General features: G+C 35.5%; 3 protein-coding genes across 3 annotated transcripts; 2 read left to right on the plus strand and 1 right to left on the minus strand.

The window, feature by feature from the left end:
* Positions 1–97: 97 nt before the first annotated feature.
* Positions 98–5,822, plus strand: LOC109094655. Its single transcript, XM_042721784.1, has 8 exons — positions 98–1,770; positions 1,988–2,095; positions 2,469–2,525; positions 3,139–3,297; positions 3,380–3,551; positions 4,982–5,082; positions 5,321–5,469; positions 5,569–5,822. Exons 1-8 carry the CDS (start codon positions 1,747–1,749, stop codon positions 5,609–5,611), a joined length of 813 nt encoding a protein of 270 aa, XP_042577718.1. The 5' UTR covers positions 98–1,746; the 3' UTR covers positions 5,612–5,822.
* Positions 5,823–9,021: 3,199 nt separating this feature from the next.
* si:ch73-139j3.4 (CD82 antigen) lies at positions 9,022–12,565 on the minus strand. The gene is made up of 9 exons (XM_042721783.1): positions 12,394–12,565; positions 12,169–12,281; positions 11,824–11,902; positions 11,502–11,617; positions 11,342–11,416; positions 11,116–11,217; positions 10,809–10,973; positions 10,631–10,714; positions 9,022–9,861 (listed from the first exon to the last, which is right to left on the minus strand). The coding sequence occupies exons 2-9, from the start codon at positions 12,232–12,234 to the stop codon at positions 9,481–9,483; spliced, it is 1,068 nt and encodes a 355-aa protein (XP_042577717.1). The 5' UTR covers positions 12,235–12,281; positions 12,394–12,565; the 3' UTR covers positions 9,022–9,480.
* A 1,721-nt stretch (positions 12,566–14,286) lies between these two features.
* On the plus strand, positions 14,287–15,571 carry LOC109094666 (U6 snRNA-associated Sm-like protein LSm8). Its single transcript, XM_019108386.2, has 4 exons — positions 14,287–14,437; positions 14,954–14,994; positions 15,072–15,199; positions 15,287–15,571. Exons 1-4 carry the CDS (start codon positions 14,407–14,409, stop codon positions 15,375–15,377), a joined length of 291 nt encoding a protein of 96 aa, XP_018963931.1. The 5' UTR covers positions 14,287–14,406; the 3' UTR covers positions 15,378–15,571.
* The last annotated feature ends 12 nt before the right edge of the window (positions 15,572–15,583 follow it).

Below are 15,583 nucleotides of genomic sequence, written 5' to 3' on the forward strand. Positions count from 1 at the left end.
TTGTGTACAGGTACTGAAATCAACATTTAAAAATGTCATTCACCTTAAAAATTGAAAAGGTGGCTATTTGTAATGGTGTGAAAGGGTGGAATGTTTTTTGGATGAGATATTTAATTTGAATTTTACTTCACCCTATATTGTCTCAACAAGTATGGGATACACCCGTTCTGTCAAAACTTAATGCACCTGTCAGTCATGAGTTTCAGAAATGAAAGTTGAAAAGCAGTTGTTAGTCGCCACAAGGTGGCAGTGCACACACATCGTGACTGCACACGGGTTTATGTTGGAACATGACTGCTAATTGAGTTTGAGTACAATTTGACAATCTATGTGGGATTTTAAATATGCAGGACTTAAAACGGGTTATATCGAATTGATGTTTAATTGTGAAGCCAAATGCTTTATTTTATGTTAAAAGAATGTACAGTAATTAGATTTGTAAGTAGGTTTGGTGCGGTTCAACCAAGCGTGTTGACATTAAAGCATTGAGTTAATTAACAATTAAATATTATATATATTCTCATTTCATAAAACCTAATGCATTAATGTTGAGACAGAATCTTTTAATTTTTATGACCAATATAAATTCTATTATTAAACAATATATTTTAATTTATATATGATATCACATGTATACGTGTGTCTGTATAGATAGATAAATAGAGTATGAAGTGTTAATTTTTGGATTTCACATTGCAGTGTATTTTGTGCTAGTTTAATGGTAATTTGTATTAATACTGGTAATTATTTGGTATTATTACACGACTCTGTGGAATACTTGATTCTGATTGGTCAGTCCCGAGCTTCAGAGGTACGTTATCCCTCGTTAACCACGGACTACATTTACTTTTCTGTTATTTTGTGGATCATCTTGTAATTACAAACTGTAATTACCTTGAATAGAAAACTTCTTAAACTGGTCTTAGCTAGTTTACATTGTCTTAAGCAGGTATGACCCTTCTGAAATGCGCCCAAAACCACTTTAAAACCAAGTTATGAGGCTGTGAAACCAGCAAACCATTGATTGTGTTTAATTATTTAATAAAGTTTAGTCAGATATATTATGAATGAACCATCCAAAAATCTCAAGATATGTCTTGTTTAAACTAGCCAGAGTTTTGGGTACTTTTCGGCTTGTCAGTCTGCTTTTAGAGGGCTTTTTGGTATTTTACAGTTGGTCAATCCACTCTGGTTTCAGGGTGTTTGTGGCCATTTTCATCTAGTCAAGTTTGGGATTTTGCCCATTTCTCACCTGGCTTAATTGTCATTTTTATATTTAATTTGGTCTGGTTAGTTTTAGACTTTGGAAGCACTAGGATGCCAACTCAGTTCAGCCAAGACCAGCAAACAGTCTCAGGCTGGTTTAACCATTTCTTTTCTTTTTTTCATACGAAACTACCGTGTGTAACTTGTGATTGAGGTCTGGATGAGTCACCCATGTTCCCTTGAATAGTTTTCTCTATTTTACACATTATATGTGAGTCAAAGCGCCCTACCTCTTAAACACAGAGGACAAGTCCATCCGCCCCCATTCAATTCACAGAAGCGCTGCGGGGCGAAATTGCGCACTGAGCACGCCAGGCTCTCCATCGGAACCAGAAGAGAAAGACACGCCAAAGCTACTGATCCCGAGCCCGTCCTGTGATTATCTGCAGTCAGGTGTACAGGTGGAAACATGCCTGCATTCCATTGTCAGGGAAAGCGAAGAAACTAAGGAGACACGGCTGATTTGTTTTTAATATTCCCATGTTCCACATGAGGGAGGTTAAGGTGAGTACACTTTTGGAGACGCGCACGCACACCCACAGCGTTAACGAATGCGCGGTTGAATGCCATCGTTGATTACTTTTCATTCCTTATAAGGGTTGTCTAGTGAAATGATTAGGATGTATCCTGTGATCATTTTCAGACTGGATAGGTGTTTGGCATTGCGCGCGTTATTTACTGTCTGTATTACTGTAACTACATTGAGACTTTTTCGTTATAGATTGGAGAAAGCATTTGTGTATTAGTGTTGCTTTTTTCTGGGCTTGTGACTTGCTCAGGTGTTTTTGGAAGCCCTTTAACAGATGATGTTGCCACGCTGGAAACACTGGTAAGTTTTGCAAAATGAGTTTTATTTATTGTTTTCTTGCTTTCTATGTTTTGACTTGTTGTGGAACCCTACTGGACAAAAAGTTAAAACCCAGCTTGCGATGGTTTATTAGTCTCTCAAATAGGTCTGAAAGCTGTTTTTCGAGGGGATTTGGGTATGTTTTCATCTGTTCAGGACTAGCTGAATACCAGTTTAGCCATGCAGGGAGACCATCTTAACAGGCTAAGACTAGCTTGGCTAGGCTGGGAGATCAACAAACCATCTGGTTTTAGCTGTTTTCCCCAGCTGGGAAATCAATAGTATTTCACATTTGGCTAGTCAGGACTTTTTCCTGGTATACATCCAACCAATTCTTGTTTTTTCAACCTATCAGAGTGAAAACATTCCCAGTGACTACAGAATACCTATCCGCTTCATCACCAAGGATGTGGTAAGTGTGATACATGCTAATATTTGATGATACAGTTGACTAAGTTTGCTCTCTTGTTCATGTGACTACATTTCCAGTGGCCCAAAATCATATTTGCACACTCTGAGCCACACTTTATGTATGAATATTTGTATTGGATATAAAAAATATCAAAACTACATGGCAACCAAATGATGCTAAAGCTTATCTCTAAACTAACTTCACGTTCTGATTTTTAAAATGACTTTTAACCAGCTGGTGAATTTTAGTGAATGCATAAAGTTAGCTCTCTTAGAAGGTGTGCAGTAGGTCACGTACATTTGTAAACTTATCTTTCCGTATTCCATAATATTTTCTAAAGTTTAAACAATTCCGTTGTTTTATCATTTAAACCTAACAAACATTTATATGTTGAAATGTTTTGCATTAAAAATGCTCATGCAAGTTTCTTTAAAATAAATTCCACTCGGCTTGAATATCATGCAATTGCATGATTACATTTTTAAGTGTGGCTTAAGTGTCCAAATACATTTTAGGGCAATTATCAGATAAAACATTTTGTTTAAAAGAGTTGTTGTGGTTTGTGATAGTTCCAGAAGTGACGCCTAAGCACTTTTCTTTTCTAATATCTAAGGGTGGAGCTTGCTGGCTTTATGTGAACCTGTATCATGTTGAAAGCAGTTTAAAAACATTGGCCCGAAAGTTTGGCAACCTGTCCACCAATAAAGCAAACATCACTATTTTTATAACAATGCTGGAGGGTTTTCGTTTCACTCTGGACAATGAGGAGCTGGTAATTTCCTCGCATTTACATTAACATTCTTTGAAACATTGTCGTGGCTGTCAGTTTACTCTGGTTTGTTTGTCTTCTCTAGGAGGTGACAATGCAAACATTCGAGTGCCACTACAGAAAGGGAAAGTGGGCGACTAGACGTTACTTTAACCATGTTAAAGAGGTTCTTACAGCAGCTGGATCCATGCTTGGCAAATTTAATGACTGCACACCTCCTCCTTGCAAAACCCTGCCAGCTCCTCCTTTCACACCAGGTGAATGTGCAAAATATTGTTTTTTTTTCTCAAGTATATGATGCATGAGCAGGTCTAGATGGAATCTTTTTTGGAAGAAAAAATGAGAATTTTGCGGAACGGATGTAAAGATGATAAAGCGAAGAACCGCAGATACGTAGAAACAATTCTTCAGAAAACTGCTGCCTTTCAGAGTTCCAAGGAGGCTGATTCCATCTGGGCTGCATATGAATTTCTTTAAGCTTGAGCACATGCATGCAAAATTAGAGCACATGTGCAAAACACACAATATAGCAGGAAAATCAGTAGATATCTTGTTTGTAAAATTGGAGTGTAGCACTATCTAATCATGTGATAACATTCTAGAGAATCGTTTGCGGGAGGTCCAGCATGAGAATGTCCCGGTGTGGCTGAACTTGTCAGGCCTTCACAAAGCCCAGACTTGAACACCTTACTGTATTCGTTTTTTGTTTTATTCAAAGTTTTTGTCTTGTATTCTTTAAATATAAAAATATATATATTCTTTTTAATTTCCTCTACATTTAGTCAATATTACGTTGAGAAAGTGCTACATTCAATATTCAAACATTTTAATATAACATGAATTTTATCAACATTTAACAGAATATGTAAAAACTGTCCTTGTTGTGAGAACCTGAGCGCATGAAATAATAACATTATAATGACTACATTATTGCAATAGAGTATTATGAATTATTTATGATTTATTTATACATTGTGCGTGTTTTTATACATTGTGCATTAAATACAGAACGACCGTATTCTGATTAGCATGTAACTTAGTGTAGGTTTTCTTTGGCATTCGTGTCAAGTTGTAATATGACATTTATATTGTGCGTGTAATACATGATAAATCTCATGGGTATAGTATATGTTTCAGTAACATTATTAACAGCACTTAATTTGACCAGTTTTCATTGGTAATCCAGTTTCAGCTTGCACCACTTAAGTGGATAAATCTCTCAAAATTATAATATAATCTGGATTTTTTTAGAAAAATGTTGTTAGTCCATTGTTAATATCTTGCAGTGTTATTTTTTTCATATAATATTCTCATGGCCAACAGTTAAATCACAATTAAAAGATATTATCATCATTATAACTTAACTTTATTATCGTCACTATAACAATTTTGTTTTTTTCTCCATTGTATCAGTTAAGTTTTTTGTTTTTTACAAAAGCTCTTTGTTAATGACATTGAGGAGACTAAAAATGAATCTCTGATGCTCTTATGTCTGAATGAAAGTGAATCCGAAGCCGTTAGGGAGATTAAACCCCTCATTAATGCCAGTGCTTTTTAAATGAAATGCTCAACAAACACAAATGGGTGTGTCGTTCAGGTGTCCACATACTTCATGCTGTATAGTGTGCTGTATAGTGTACTGTACACGTAAGAGCTAAGAAGGGAATGTGCTTTTATGTTCTGGCAGGTCAAAGCAGACAGCAGAACGGTATGAACGGAGCGATTCATGGGCTCTTGGCGCTGCTCATCATCCCTAGCATGGTGCTTCTGGTCCTTACTCTCAGGATGGTAAGTTAGTACCCTTATATACCCTTACAAAGTAAAGCCATGTTTACCAGCAGCAGAGGCTTGCGTCACAATTGTGAGGAAGCCCTGAAGGCGCTCAATGAAATTTTTGTCATTTTTGCATTGACAGCGCTCTGCTTTGAGAACACCCATATTTTGCACATCTTAATGCAGTGAAGTCAATTATGATAGAAAGGACTTGTCATCCATCAAAGTTATCTCAATCTGTACTTATCCACAGGTATTTAGAAGAAGCCACTGTTGTGGGCAAAGAATGCATGAAGTCAGCTTGAATGAGCCTCACGACGGAGCTGAAGAAAGCGTTACCGAGCCCCACAGCAGAGCTGCGCAAGGGCACCCTAATTCCAGCTCTAGCAGCCTACAGGACAGGTAGCAGTCTGTTAATTGCAATAAGTCTTTGTCTGTTTACCAGTTAGTAAACAAGACCTAACAAAGCCTTTTTTCCATCAACATGTGGCATCCTTTCAGGGCATGGGTGGATTCTTTAGGGTGTGCAGACACAGAGGTTTAAATTAAAAATGCATGAGGAAACTCATTGGAAATGGCAGTATTTTGTGGTGGAAATCTCCGGGTTTATGAAGCAGACAATGAAGGGAATATTTTGACTGTTCCAGGAGGGATGCATGTGATGTTTCTAAACTTACTCATCAAGCCTAACCTGCTCATCACAAAAAACATTAGGCTGAAGAGACAAATCGCAACTTGTGTCCAGCTTGTCCAATGCAGGAAGTGTGGCTCTTTGATGAAAACGGAGAATTTCATTGGTCGGCAGCTTGCTGGTCTGCTGCGATGCCCGCGGCAGCTTGCTGGCTTTGAGGAACACTGCTGGTCCTGCAGGCCTCTGCGAGGAGGATAAATGGCTTTTTTGTGCCAGTGCCCCATTGCATGAGGACGGTGGTTTATTTTGCACCAGAAGACATCTTTGGAACAGAGCATGGGCTTGTCATGAAACACGTTTGATTTACAGCTTGGACAACAATGCAAAGATTTTTGGCATTTATTACTCATTTGGCAACCAATACTGAACCTGATGGGATCCTCAGAAGATCCGGTTCTCCTGAAGAGGGATGTATCTGACGTCTCTCGTTTCATCCAGCTTTAACACATTCAAACTCTGTCTTTCTCACACAAACACACTCTGGCTGGAAGAACCGACCATCTCTGTCGCTCTTGAGAGGGTCTGCAATCCAGGTCATCGGTCTGACTGCGTTTTATTAACTCGCACACTCCAGCGGCGCAACAAGAGCTGATTGTTTTCGGGACAACATGGGGAAACCCAGTGAGCATGAAAAAAGAGCTCTCATGGTAAAGATGTAACATCAACATGACTCATGTCCCATAATTCAATCTCACTTGCTAGCATCTCTTGATCATTCCGGTGTCTTGTTTTCCTGCTCTCTGTAATTCAATAACATTGTCTTGAGATTAAGACCGATTGAGTAGATTAGAATCGATTTTTCAATGTTCAGATTAGATAGATTAGTTAATGTTCATGCTGCTTCTTTCTGTACAACAGTGTTTGAATGCTTAAGCTGCACTTAATGTTTGATTTTCAATGCATTTTTAACAAAATATCAAACCAAGCTACCTTTAGGCTATTTTGAAGAAATAAATCACAAACACGCTTTTTTAAGTAGAACGTTTTATAAAAAGAAGTTTATTTGGTTTCAAACTATATAATACATATATTGTATACAAATGAGAAAAATGGGTTTGGAGACAATGTAGTTTCAGACTACTGAACATGTTCATATTAAATGTGATGAACTACAAAGAGTTAATTTACTTTTTACCAGTTGATTAAAATTAGTGCAAAAATTAGATTAGCTATTTTTGCATTTGGTTTGTTGATGCCACTTGGTTTGATATTTTGTACGTAATGCAGTTCATACTATATACGTGACTAAAGGGTTCAAATACTTTTGCCAAATTTTCAGTAAATACCAACTTAAATTTCTATGTGTTGTGCGCAAAGCTGGCCTTTTGGCTTCGGAATAATTCCCATGAGTCATATAAATTACATTTACAAAGTGTTTAGGGTGCTTTTTTTTGTAATTCTTGGGCTTGACAGGTCATTGTCATAATATAAGAGCAGAACAAATGAGACTTGAGAGAAATTTCGGTAAATATTGACTTACATTTCGATCTGTTCTGCGCAAAGCTGCGATGGGTTTAGAACAGGAGTCGGCAACCTATGGCTATGGCACGCGTGCCAACATTGGGCCACAGAGAGATGACCACTGGCACACGAGCAAAAGGGAAAACTGCATACCGATGTACACTTTGGGGTAATGATTCCTCATATTTACACAGCCTGTTTGGAGCTATAAATACTATTAAAGTGTGAGAATTAACCTGTGCTAGTCTACAGAACCATTCAAACCATCAGCGCTATCGGTGTGCATATGAGACGCATCAGATCAGTGCTGCGCCAACCCAGTCTCATGGCAATTCGTACATATTTTACGATGTGGCTAATTAGCACAAATTGGTACGACCTCACTCGTACAAATTCATAGAATTTTGTTCAAAACGTACATATTTTATGAGTTGCACAATTCATATGAATTTGTACAATTGACCTACAGCTAACCCGCCCCTAAACCTACCTGTATCTGGGGTCTAGACAAATCGTACAAAATTGTACAAGTGAGGTCATACGAATTCATATGAATTAGCCACCTCGTAAAATACATACAAATTGTTCGTGAGATAGCATTGGCTGCGCTTTGCTTTCATCGGTGATGGATGCCTTTGAAGCAAAGCTTGTGAGCCAAAGACATGTGATTTCAATAAACAAGGCTTTGTTACATCACAGCTGTTTCAAAACGTTTAAAAATTTCAGTGGTTCATATTCCTCATATTTATTATTGGCACAGTCGTTAACCAGAAAAATAAAAAATGGCACTTCATGCCCAAAAGGTTGGCGGCCCCTGCTTTAGAATATTGTCCATGAGAGATATGGACTAAATTTACAGTTTTTAAGGTGCTTTGTTTTTTTTGTTTTGTTATTTTCAGAGCTTGACAGGCCATTGTCACATTATAAGAGCAGCATAAACATTCTTCAAAACATCTCATTTTGTGTTCCACAACAGTCGTGAGTAACACAAAAGTGAGTAAATGACACAGTTTTCATTTTTAGATCAACTATTCCCTCAAAATACAACCTAAAAGATCCCTTTATGCTATTTTCGAATAACTTTTGTGTCACTGTCCCAGCACATCCCAGACAGTCTTGAAAATCCCCATTGACTCACGGTGCATCACTCTGTCCAGAGCAGAATCAGGTGCTGGCAGTGGAAATCTCAAGCTTCTCTCAGTGTAACTTTCTCATCATCTCCATCAATGTGTGCGCTGTCAACTGTTGTCATAAAGCATGACTGCCAACTCATAACCGCACGAGGTCGGTAATGTCAGCCTGGCTATCATCAACCGCAGAGCGACCGTAACAAAGGGCCCACTCATGCTGATAGACACGCCGGTCTTTATGGCCTATAGAGAGTGTCGTCCATCAAACTTCAGTCAAAGCCCACTCTTGACTCGCCGACTCAGCTTCCGACACACACACAGATACATTCACACACTAAAAGGCCCCCAGTGTCATTAACATCAACTCTTGACTCATAAAGCAGGTCTGAGTGTGCAGTGATTTACAAAACAACCTCTCGAATCATCCAAATATCACCACTGAGAGCAAGGAATCTCCGTGGCACGAAAAGCAAAGGATGACTAATGGTTTACGCACATCTTAAATACAGTTTGTGTGATTTAGTAATAATAAAAAAAAAGCGCTTGCATATAATACACATAAAAAATTTTAATTTTATGAATTTCAAGTATAAATCATAAATATTTTAAATCTTTATATAATAATTTAATTATATATATATATTTTTTTTTTACCATATAACAGTGTTTTAATTATTATTGTTGCTAGTTACATTGTGTGGATTGTCTCATATTGGTTATAATTTCAGGTCAGTATTTTTTTTTATATAATTACACTTTTACACAGTTATAAAATACCTGTAAACTTGTCATGGGGCATTAAAATAAAATGGAAAGTCTACCAGAAAAGTGAGTTAATCGTCTGTCATCAAACCCTGAGCTCTGACTTCTACAGAAATATTTTGTCTTAAAAAGCCTTTGACCTTAGAGGTCTGGAATGAATTGTTTGAGAAAAAGATGCTGGTTGTCTTTAAAATGACAAATGATACTCCTGGGAACAGGCACTAACCTGAACTTAGTGAAACAAAACAATGGTCTTACGAGAAGGTTTTAAGTGTCTTTGGTCAGGCACAGACCACAGAATGCTATTTTTTAAACATCAAATTAGCCCATCCCAATCTGATCACGTTACATGAGAGAAGAAATCTGGCTTCAGTAATCATCAGGATTGTAGCTCTGATTGTAGCTCTGGTGCTGCATGTATCCCTGACCATAACTGCCATTGTAGCTCTGTTGGTATTGCAAATTATTATGGCTACTGTACATTTGACTGTTATCCGGTTCGTAAAATCCAGGATTGTTATACTGGTCATAATTCCCGTCAACATATCCACCATGATGATAGTAGCCATTGTCCATTTGAGGGTCGTAGGTTTGAGTAGCAAACTGCTGATTTTCCATACTGTGCTGCTGGGGTTCAGGCTGCGCTGCAGGATTCTCCTCCATGGCATTCAGTAGATTACTGGGATGCAGTTCCCTCGTTTTACGGCCGATGCATTTGAAGGTTTGGATGCCAAAGATAAACTGCAGAATCTGAGGATTACAAGACAAAATGATTTCAATTTTTTTCTATCTCAGTTTAGAAATATTCCGAGTTCAATAAAAATTAAGCTTTAGTCACTAAAATGCATTCTATATTTATTATTATTTATTGTTTTATTCTATTTTATTCCAGGTTAAATACAAGTTAAGATTTATCACTACTATGAATTAGATTATACACTTGCAAGGGAGAAATATCCAACAATTATTTTTGTTTGTTTTATTTTTGCTTTATGCTGAATGTATTTTAACTTGAATTGCATTATGTGCTTCCAAGGGAGAATATACAACAATTTGTTTTTATTTTTTTATTTTATTATTTAGATATTTTAAATTATTTTATTTTATTATTTATTTAATTTATCTTATTTTAGTTAAATATAAGTTCAATCACTAAAATGAATTGCATTATACACTTACAAGGTAGAAATATACAAAAAAAATTTATTGTATTTTATTTTAAATACAAGTTAAGCTCAATCACTACAATGCATTGCATTATACTTGCAAGGGAGAAATATCAAACAATTATTAATTAATAAATTATTTATTTATTTATTTAATGCTGTACAAGTCAACGATGTTTAACTTGTGTTAATTCAATTTCAAGGGAGAAACAAAAAACAATTATTTCATAATTTTATTTTATTCTATTATTTTAGTTAAGTCCATGGTGCTTGCCTTTTACTTGACCGAGAATATGTTTTTAATTGATTACATGTGTGAAAAATAATTTCTTTATTTTTTGGTCTCTCCTTACCTGAATCAAAAGAAGCCCAACATCCATTCCAAATATTACGAATATATTCATCTCTAGCCAGTCCACTATAACCTCCTCACAGCCCTGTCACCAAAAAAAAACTGCTTTAGTGAGCAAATTAAAACAAGGAGGATATCTAAAAAGGTTGTAATGATGGAAAAAAGGCAACATATGTTACCGTTTCATAGATGTCTGATCCTTTTCCAAAGCTGTGTGTTCCAGGCAGTATTACAGGGCAGGTACCGTTAAAACAGGAGCAAGGGTAGATGTCAGTCTCCCCCTGGGACTCAATAAATGTGTTATTCCTCCATTCATTTGAGTTCAGCCTACCACAGCATCGTGCCTACAGCAAAAAAAAAAAAAAAAAAAAAAAAAAAAAAAAATACACTTGTATCAAAACACACCTTCCTATAGCTGATTGTTAGCTAAAATAGTCACAATCATCATCCAGTCATCTTGCATTCAGATGTAAATCAGCCACGTACAGAAATCTGCACACTGTCTAGAAGTTTCCAAGACGTTTGGGTTCCATTTCCTCCATACTCCCTAATGATCTCGTCCACATTATCCCTCAAAAACTGCTCAATCTGGTAACATTCAAAACATGTGTTAGACAATTTGTTTAATCACTTTATCATTGGGATCTCGTGTGTGAAGTTGAAGCCAGCTGTGTTTTTCATTGCAGTAATAATAATTTAAGCAAAGACTTGCCTTGTCTCTTCGTATTAATAGCACAAAGGTGATGAAAAGCTGACCCAGTATGATGACGATCAAGAAGCACAGATACTGAATAAACAGAGAAGAGGAAATGTTCACAGCAAGCTTTTATTTCATTATTAGTGTCTTTGTGCACTGCGTGAATTATGCTTACAAATATGATGAAGCATCTGCTCTCAAAATAGGCACCAGCACAACCCAGCAAGGACACAAAAACCACAACAAGGCCAATGAAAAAGAGCCCCCCAGCCACCACCTTCACTTCCTGTCCTGAGAGACCACACGTTTTGCTTCATTAACACACCAAAATCATATTGAAGGCCACGAAAAATTGGCTACGGCAAAGTAGTTTACTTTTTAATAGAGATAACATCAAATCTCAATACATTATTATAGGTAATCTGAGGCAAATTGCAATAACATGCATTATGTAAGCTGCTATTTTGAATAATGATAGGACAAACAGGAAAACTTACCAGAGCTGAGAACACTCACAAAGCTGTCCTTATCAAATAAAATCCAAGCAGAACATGCGAAAATGCTGATGCCAAGAATCTGTCAAGATCATGTAAATTGTTACTTGTTTGTACATGTAGCCATGCATGAATTAAGATGTTTTGTTTGACGAGTGCAGAAGTCTGTCTTTGCACACTGCTGGCAGAAAACAAGCTTAATTACGGGCTGCGTGTCAATGTCCACCGTATGATTAATATACAGCATTTGACTGCAGTCCAGGAAGTTCTTTCATTGTAAGTGATAAACAAGAAATGTCTCTCAAATCCATGCCAGCAACGTACAGATCTTTTGTTATTTCATCTTACCACAAAGAAGGAATTGACAAGCATTAGAAAGAATTTCAAGATCTGAAGTTTGTCGTCTGCTTTCATGTTGCCTTTAACAAACTGTCACAGCTTCACATGAAATCTAAAACAGGCTGCGTGGAAACAGAAAACAGAGATAAGTTACAAGAAGATCATATTACTTGATGAATATAAATTAAAAACAAATTAAACAAGTTTCATTGTTTAAATACCACTTTTTATTACCTGTATTGCTGAACCAGTTTCCCTTGTTATTCGTCCAAGCTGGTATGGTAAAAGTCTAAACTGTCGGAAAGATTTTATTTTATACATCCATTTTTCTTCCCTGGTTCAAGTGTGTGTGTTTCATATAGCATTTGTTACCATAATGGTTTCCTTGAGATCCTTCTAATGCATCTCAGGCTTAAAGTTCACTTCCTCATAACAACACAAATGATTAACTTTAACCATCACTTGTGTTGTGCTTTACAACAGCTTGTGCCTGGAATCCCCAGAATGTGAAAATGCCAAATTATCATCTGGCTTATTTCCTTTAGCTATGATTGTGCAATTTATTGTTTGGTTAATTATTGTTTCTCCAGCTTCATAACAATAATTGCCATAGTTTTCAAAACCATGTCTTGATAACAATAATATTGCCCATAGTTTTCAAAACCATTGTCTTGTTTATATATATATATAGATATAAATATATATATATGTGTGTGTATATATATATATATATATATATATATATATATATATATATATTAATGTGTGTGTGTATATATATATATATATATATATATATATATATAATATATATATATATATATATATATATATATATATATATATATACAGTACAGACCCAAAATTTTGGAAACATGACTATTTTTAATGTTTTTGAAAGAAGTTTCTTCTGCTCATCAAGCCTGCATTTATTTGATCAAAAATACAGAAAAAAATGTAATATTGTGATATATTATTACAATTTAAAATAATTGTTTTTAAATTTATTACACTTTAAATTATCATTTATTTCTGTGATGCAAAGCTGAATTTTTAGGATCATTATCACATGATCCTTTAGAAATCATTCTAATATGATGATTCATTATCACAGTTGGAAACAGTTCTGCTGCTTAATATTTTTTTCAGAACATGTGATACTTTTTTAGGATACTTTAATGAATAAAAAGTAAAAAAAAAAAAAAAAAAAGAAGCTATGTTTTTAAAATATAAATATGTTGTAATAACAATATACACTACTGGTCAGTAATTTGGGGTCAGTAATTTTTTTTTCTTTCTAAATAAATATATTATTAGAATATATATTATTAGAATTTTTTTTTGCAGTTCTTTTTAGCCTTTTATTCATCAAATATATTAGACATTAGAACTGTTTCCAACACTCATAATAAATCAGAATATTAGAATGATTTCTAAATGATCATGTGATAGACTGGATGTTACATGTGACACTGAAGGCTGGAGTAATGATGCTGAAAATTCAGCTTTGCATCACAGGAATAAATTTTTTTTTTTTTAAGTCATATTCAAATAGAAAACTATTATTTTAAGTTGTAATAATATTTCACAATATTACTGTTTTTTTTTTTTTTGTATTTTTGATCAAATAAATGCAGGCTTGATGAGCAGAAGAGACTTCTTTCAAAACATTAAAAATAGTAATGTTTCCAAACTTTTGGTCTGTACTGTATATATATATATATATATATATATATATATATATATATATATATATATATACACACACACAATGGTAACATCATAGTTTGGACATTTATCCTGATAATACCAAAGTAATATTTGAAATACCATGTAAATAGCATCAATGTGATACTCTATAAATCAAAGTAGCATCACTATTGTACCACCACAGTACTTTTGTGTAAGTTCCATTGTCTCCATCACCATCAGTTTTTCCATCAGCCTACACTGTGACCTTGAAACAATTTGTCTTTTCACCAAGAACTGATTGTAATCTCCACGGTTGCTCGTTAGAAACCGTATTATGTAGACCTACTTGTTAGAAACCTACAGAGTGCGCCACCTTCTGGACAAATACAGTACCGCAGGTTCGATTGCTCCTACTCGACTAATACTGCCGCGATGTGTCATCCGCTACTCGAGTCTCTCCGTTCTCATTTCCGGTTCAGCTCGCAGCTGAACGAATGTGTTTTTTTGTTGTAGTTGTGCTCAAAAACCGGTGGATATAAACACGTTCCAGCAGAGATGTCTACAGCTCTTGAGAGCTACATTAACCGTATCCTTTGATGCAATTCATGGTGGTGATTTTATGTTGTTTTCATGACAGTGTTTATGTGTTTTAGTGGGCGCGCGCTATCAAGTGATTAAGCGTGTTATGATGAGCATGATGAAGTCATTATCACGTGTTAGTATACATGTATGAACGTAATGTATCAGATTTTATGTGCACTACATATATACAGTAAGTATGCCTGATAAATTGTGTGTATGGTATGTTTATTATGTTTAAATGCATGCATGTAACGTGTCTAATTATGTCTGTTACATAGAATTATTATGCATGCATAATACTTTTAATTATACATGTTAGTGTACTACTATTTATACATTGATAATATATTGAGACTTGAACTGCGTGTATAGTGTAGTGAGATATGCATATTTCTATTTTTTTGTATATCTAGTATATACTTATTTAATTACACACACCTATACATACATTTAATTGAATGTGATTATGTCTATGTAAGTCTTTATGAGCCTGATATTTCCTTAACTGACATTATTCAAGGGACGGTTGCTATTATCACTTCAGATGGCAGAATGATTGTGGTGAGTCTTCCTCATCTCCTTTAGTAACATGCATTAATGTAGGAGCCTGCTTATGACTTTTATTGTTTTGTATTTAGGGGACGCTAAAGGGATTTGATCAGACGATCAATCTCATCCTGGATGAAAGCCATGAGCGGGTGTTCAGCTCTTCCCAGGGTGTAGAGCAGGTGGTTCTGGGACTGTATATTGTCAGAGGCGATAATGTGTATGTATCTGTGCTACTTATTTACATTGTTTAAAGCAATTGCAGACTTCATTGGATTTTAAAGACTTGTATGTTTATGTGCTTAAGGGCTGTAATCGGTGAAATCGATGAAGAAACAGATTCTGCGCTGGATCTTGGAAACATAAGAGCAGAACCGCTCAACTCTGTGGCGCACTAATGCCTCCCGAACCAGCACAGAAAAATCCAGGTTTAGAAGAAATTCCCTGTCTCCCTTTTGAAGACTTACCCGAGGACAACTGCAGGCATCGAAAAGCAGCAATATTATTTGCTTTTTTAATCTTGAAGAAAATAGACTGAATGCATATCCTTTTTTTATGTGTGTTGAAATAAAAAAAAAAAATGGGCAAAGTATTTGATTTAAAT

This window comes from Cyprinus carpio, chromosome B4 (assembly GCF_018340385.1).
Source record: "Cyprinus carpio isolate SPL01 chromosome B4, ASM1834038v1, whole genome shotgun sequence".
Classification (NCBI taxonomy): domain Eukaryota; kingdom Metazoa; phylum Chordata; class Actinopteri; order Cypriniformes; family Cyprinidae; genus Cyprinus; species Cyprinus carpio.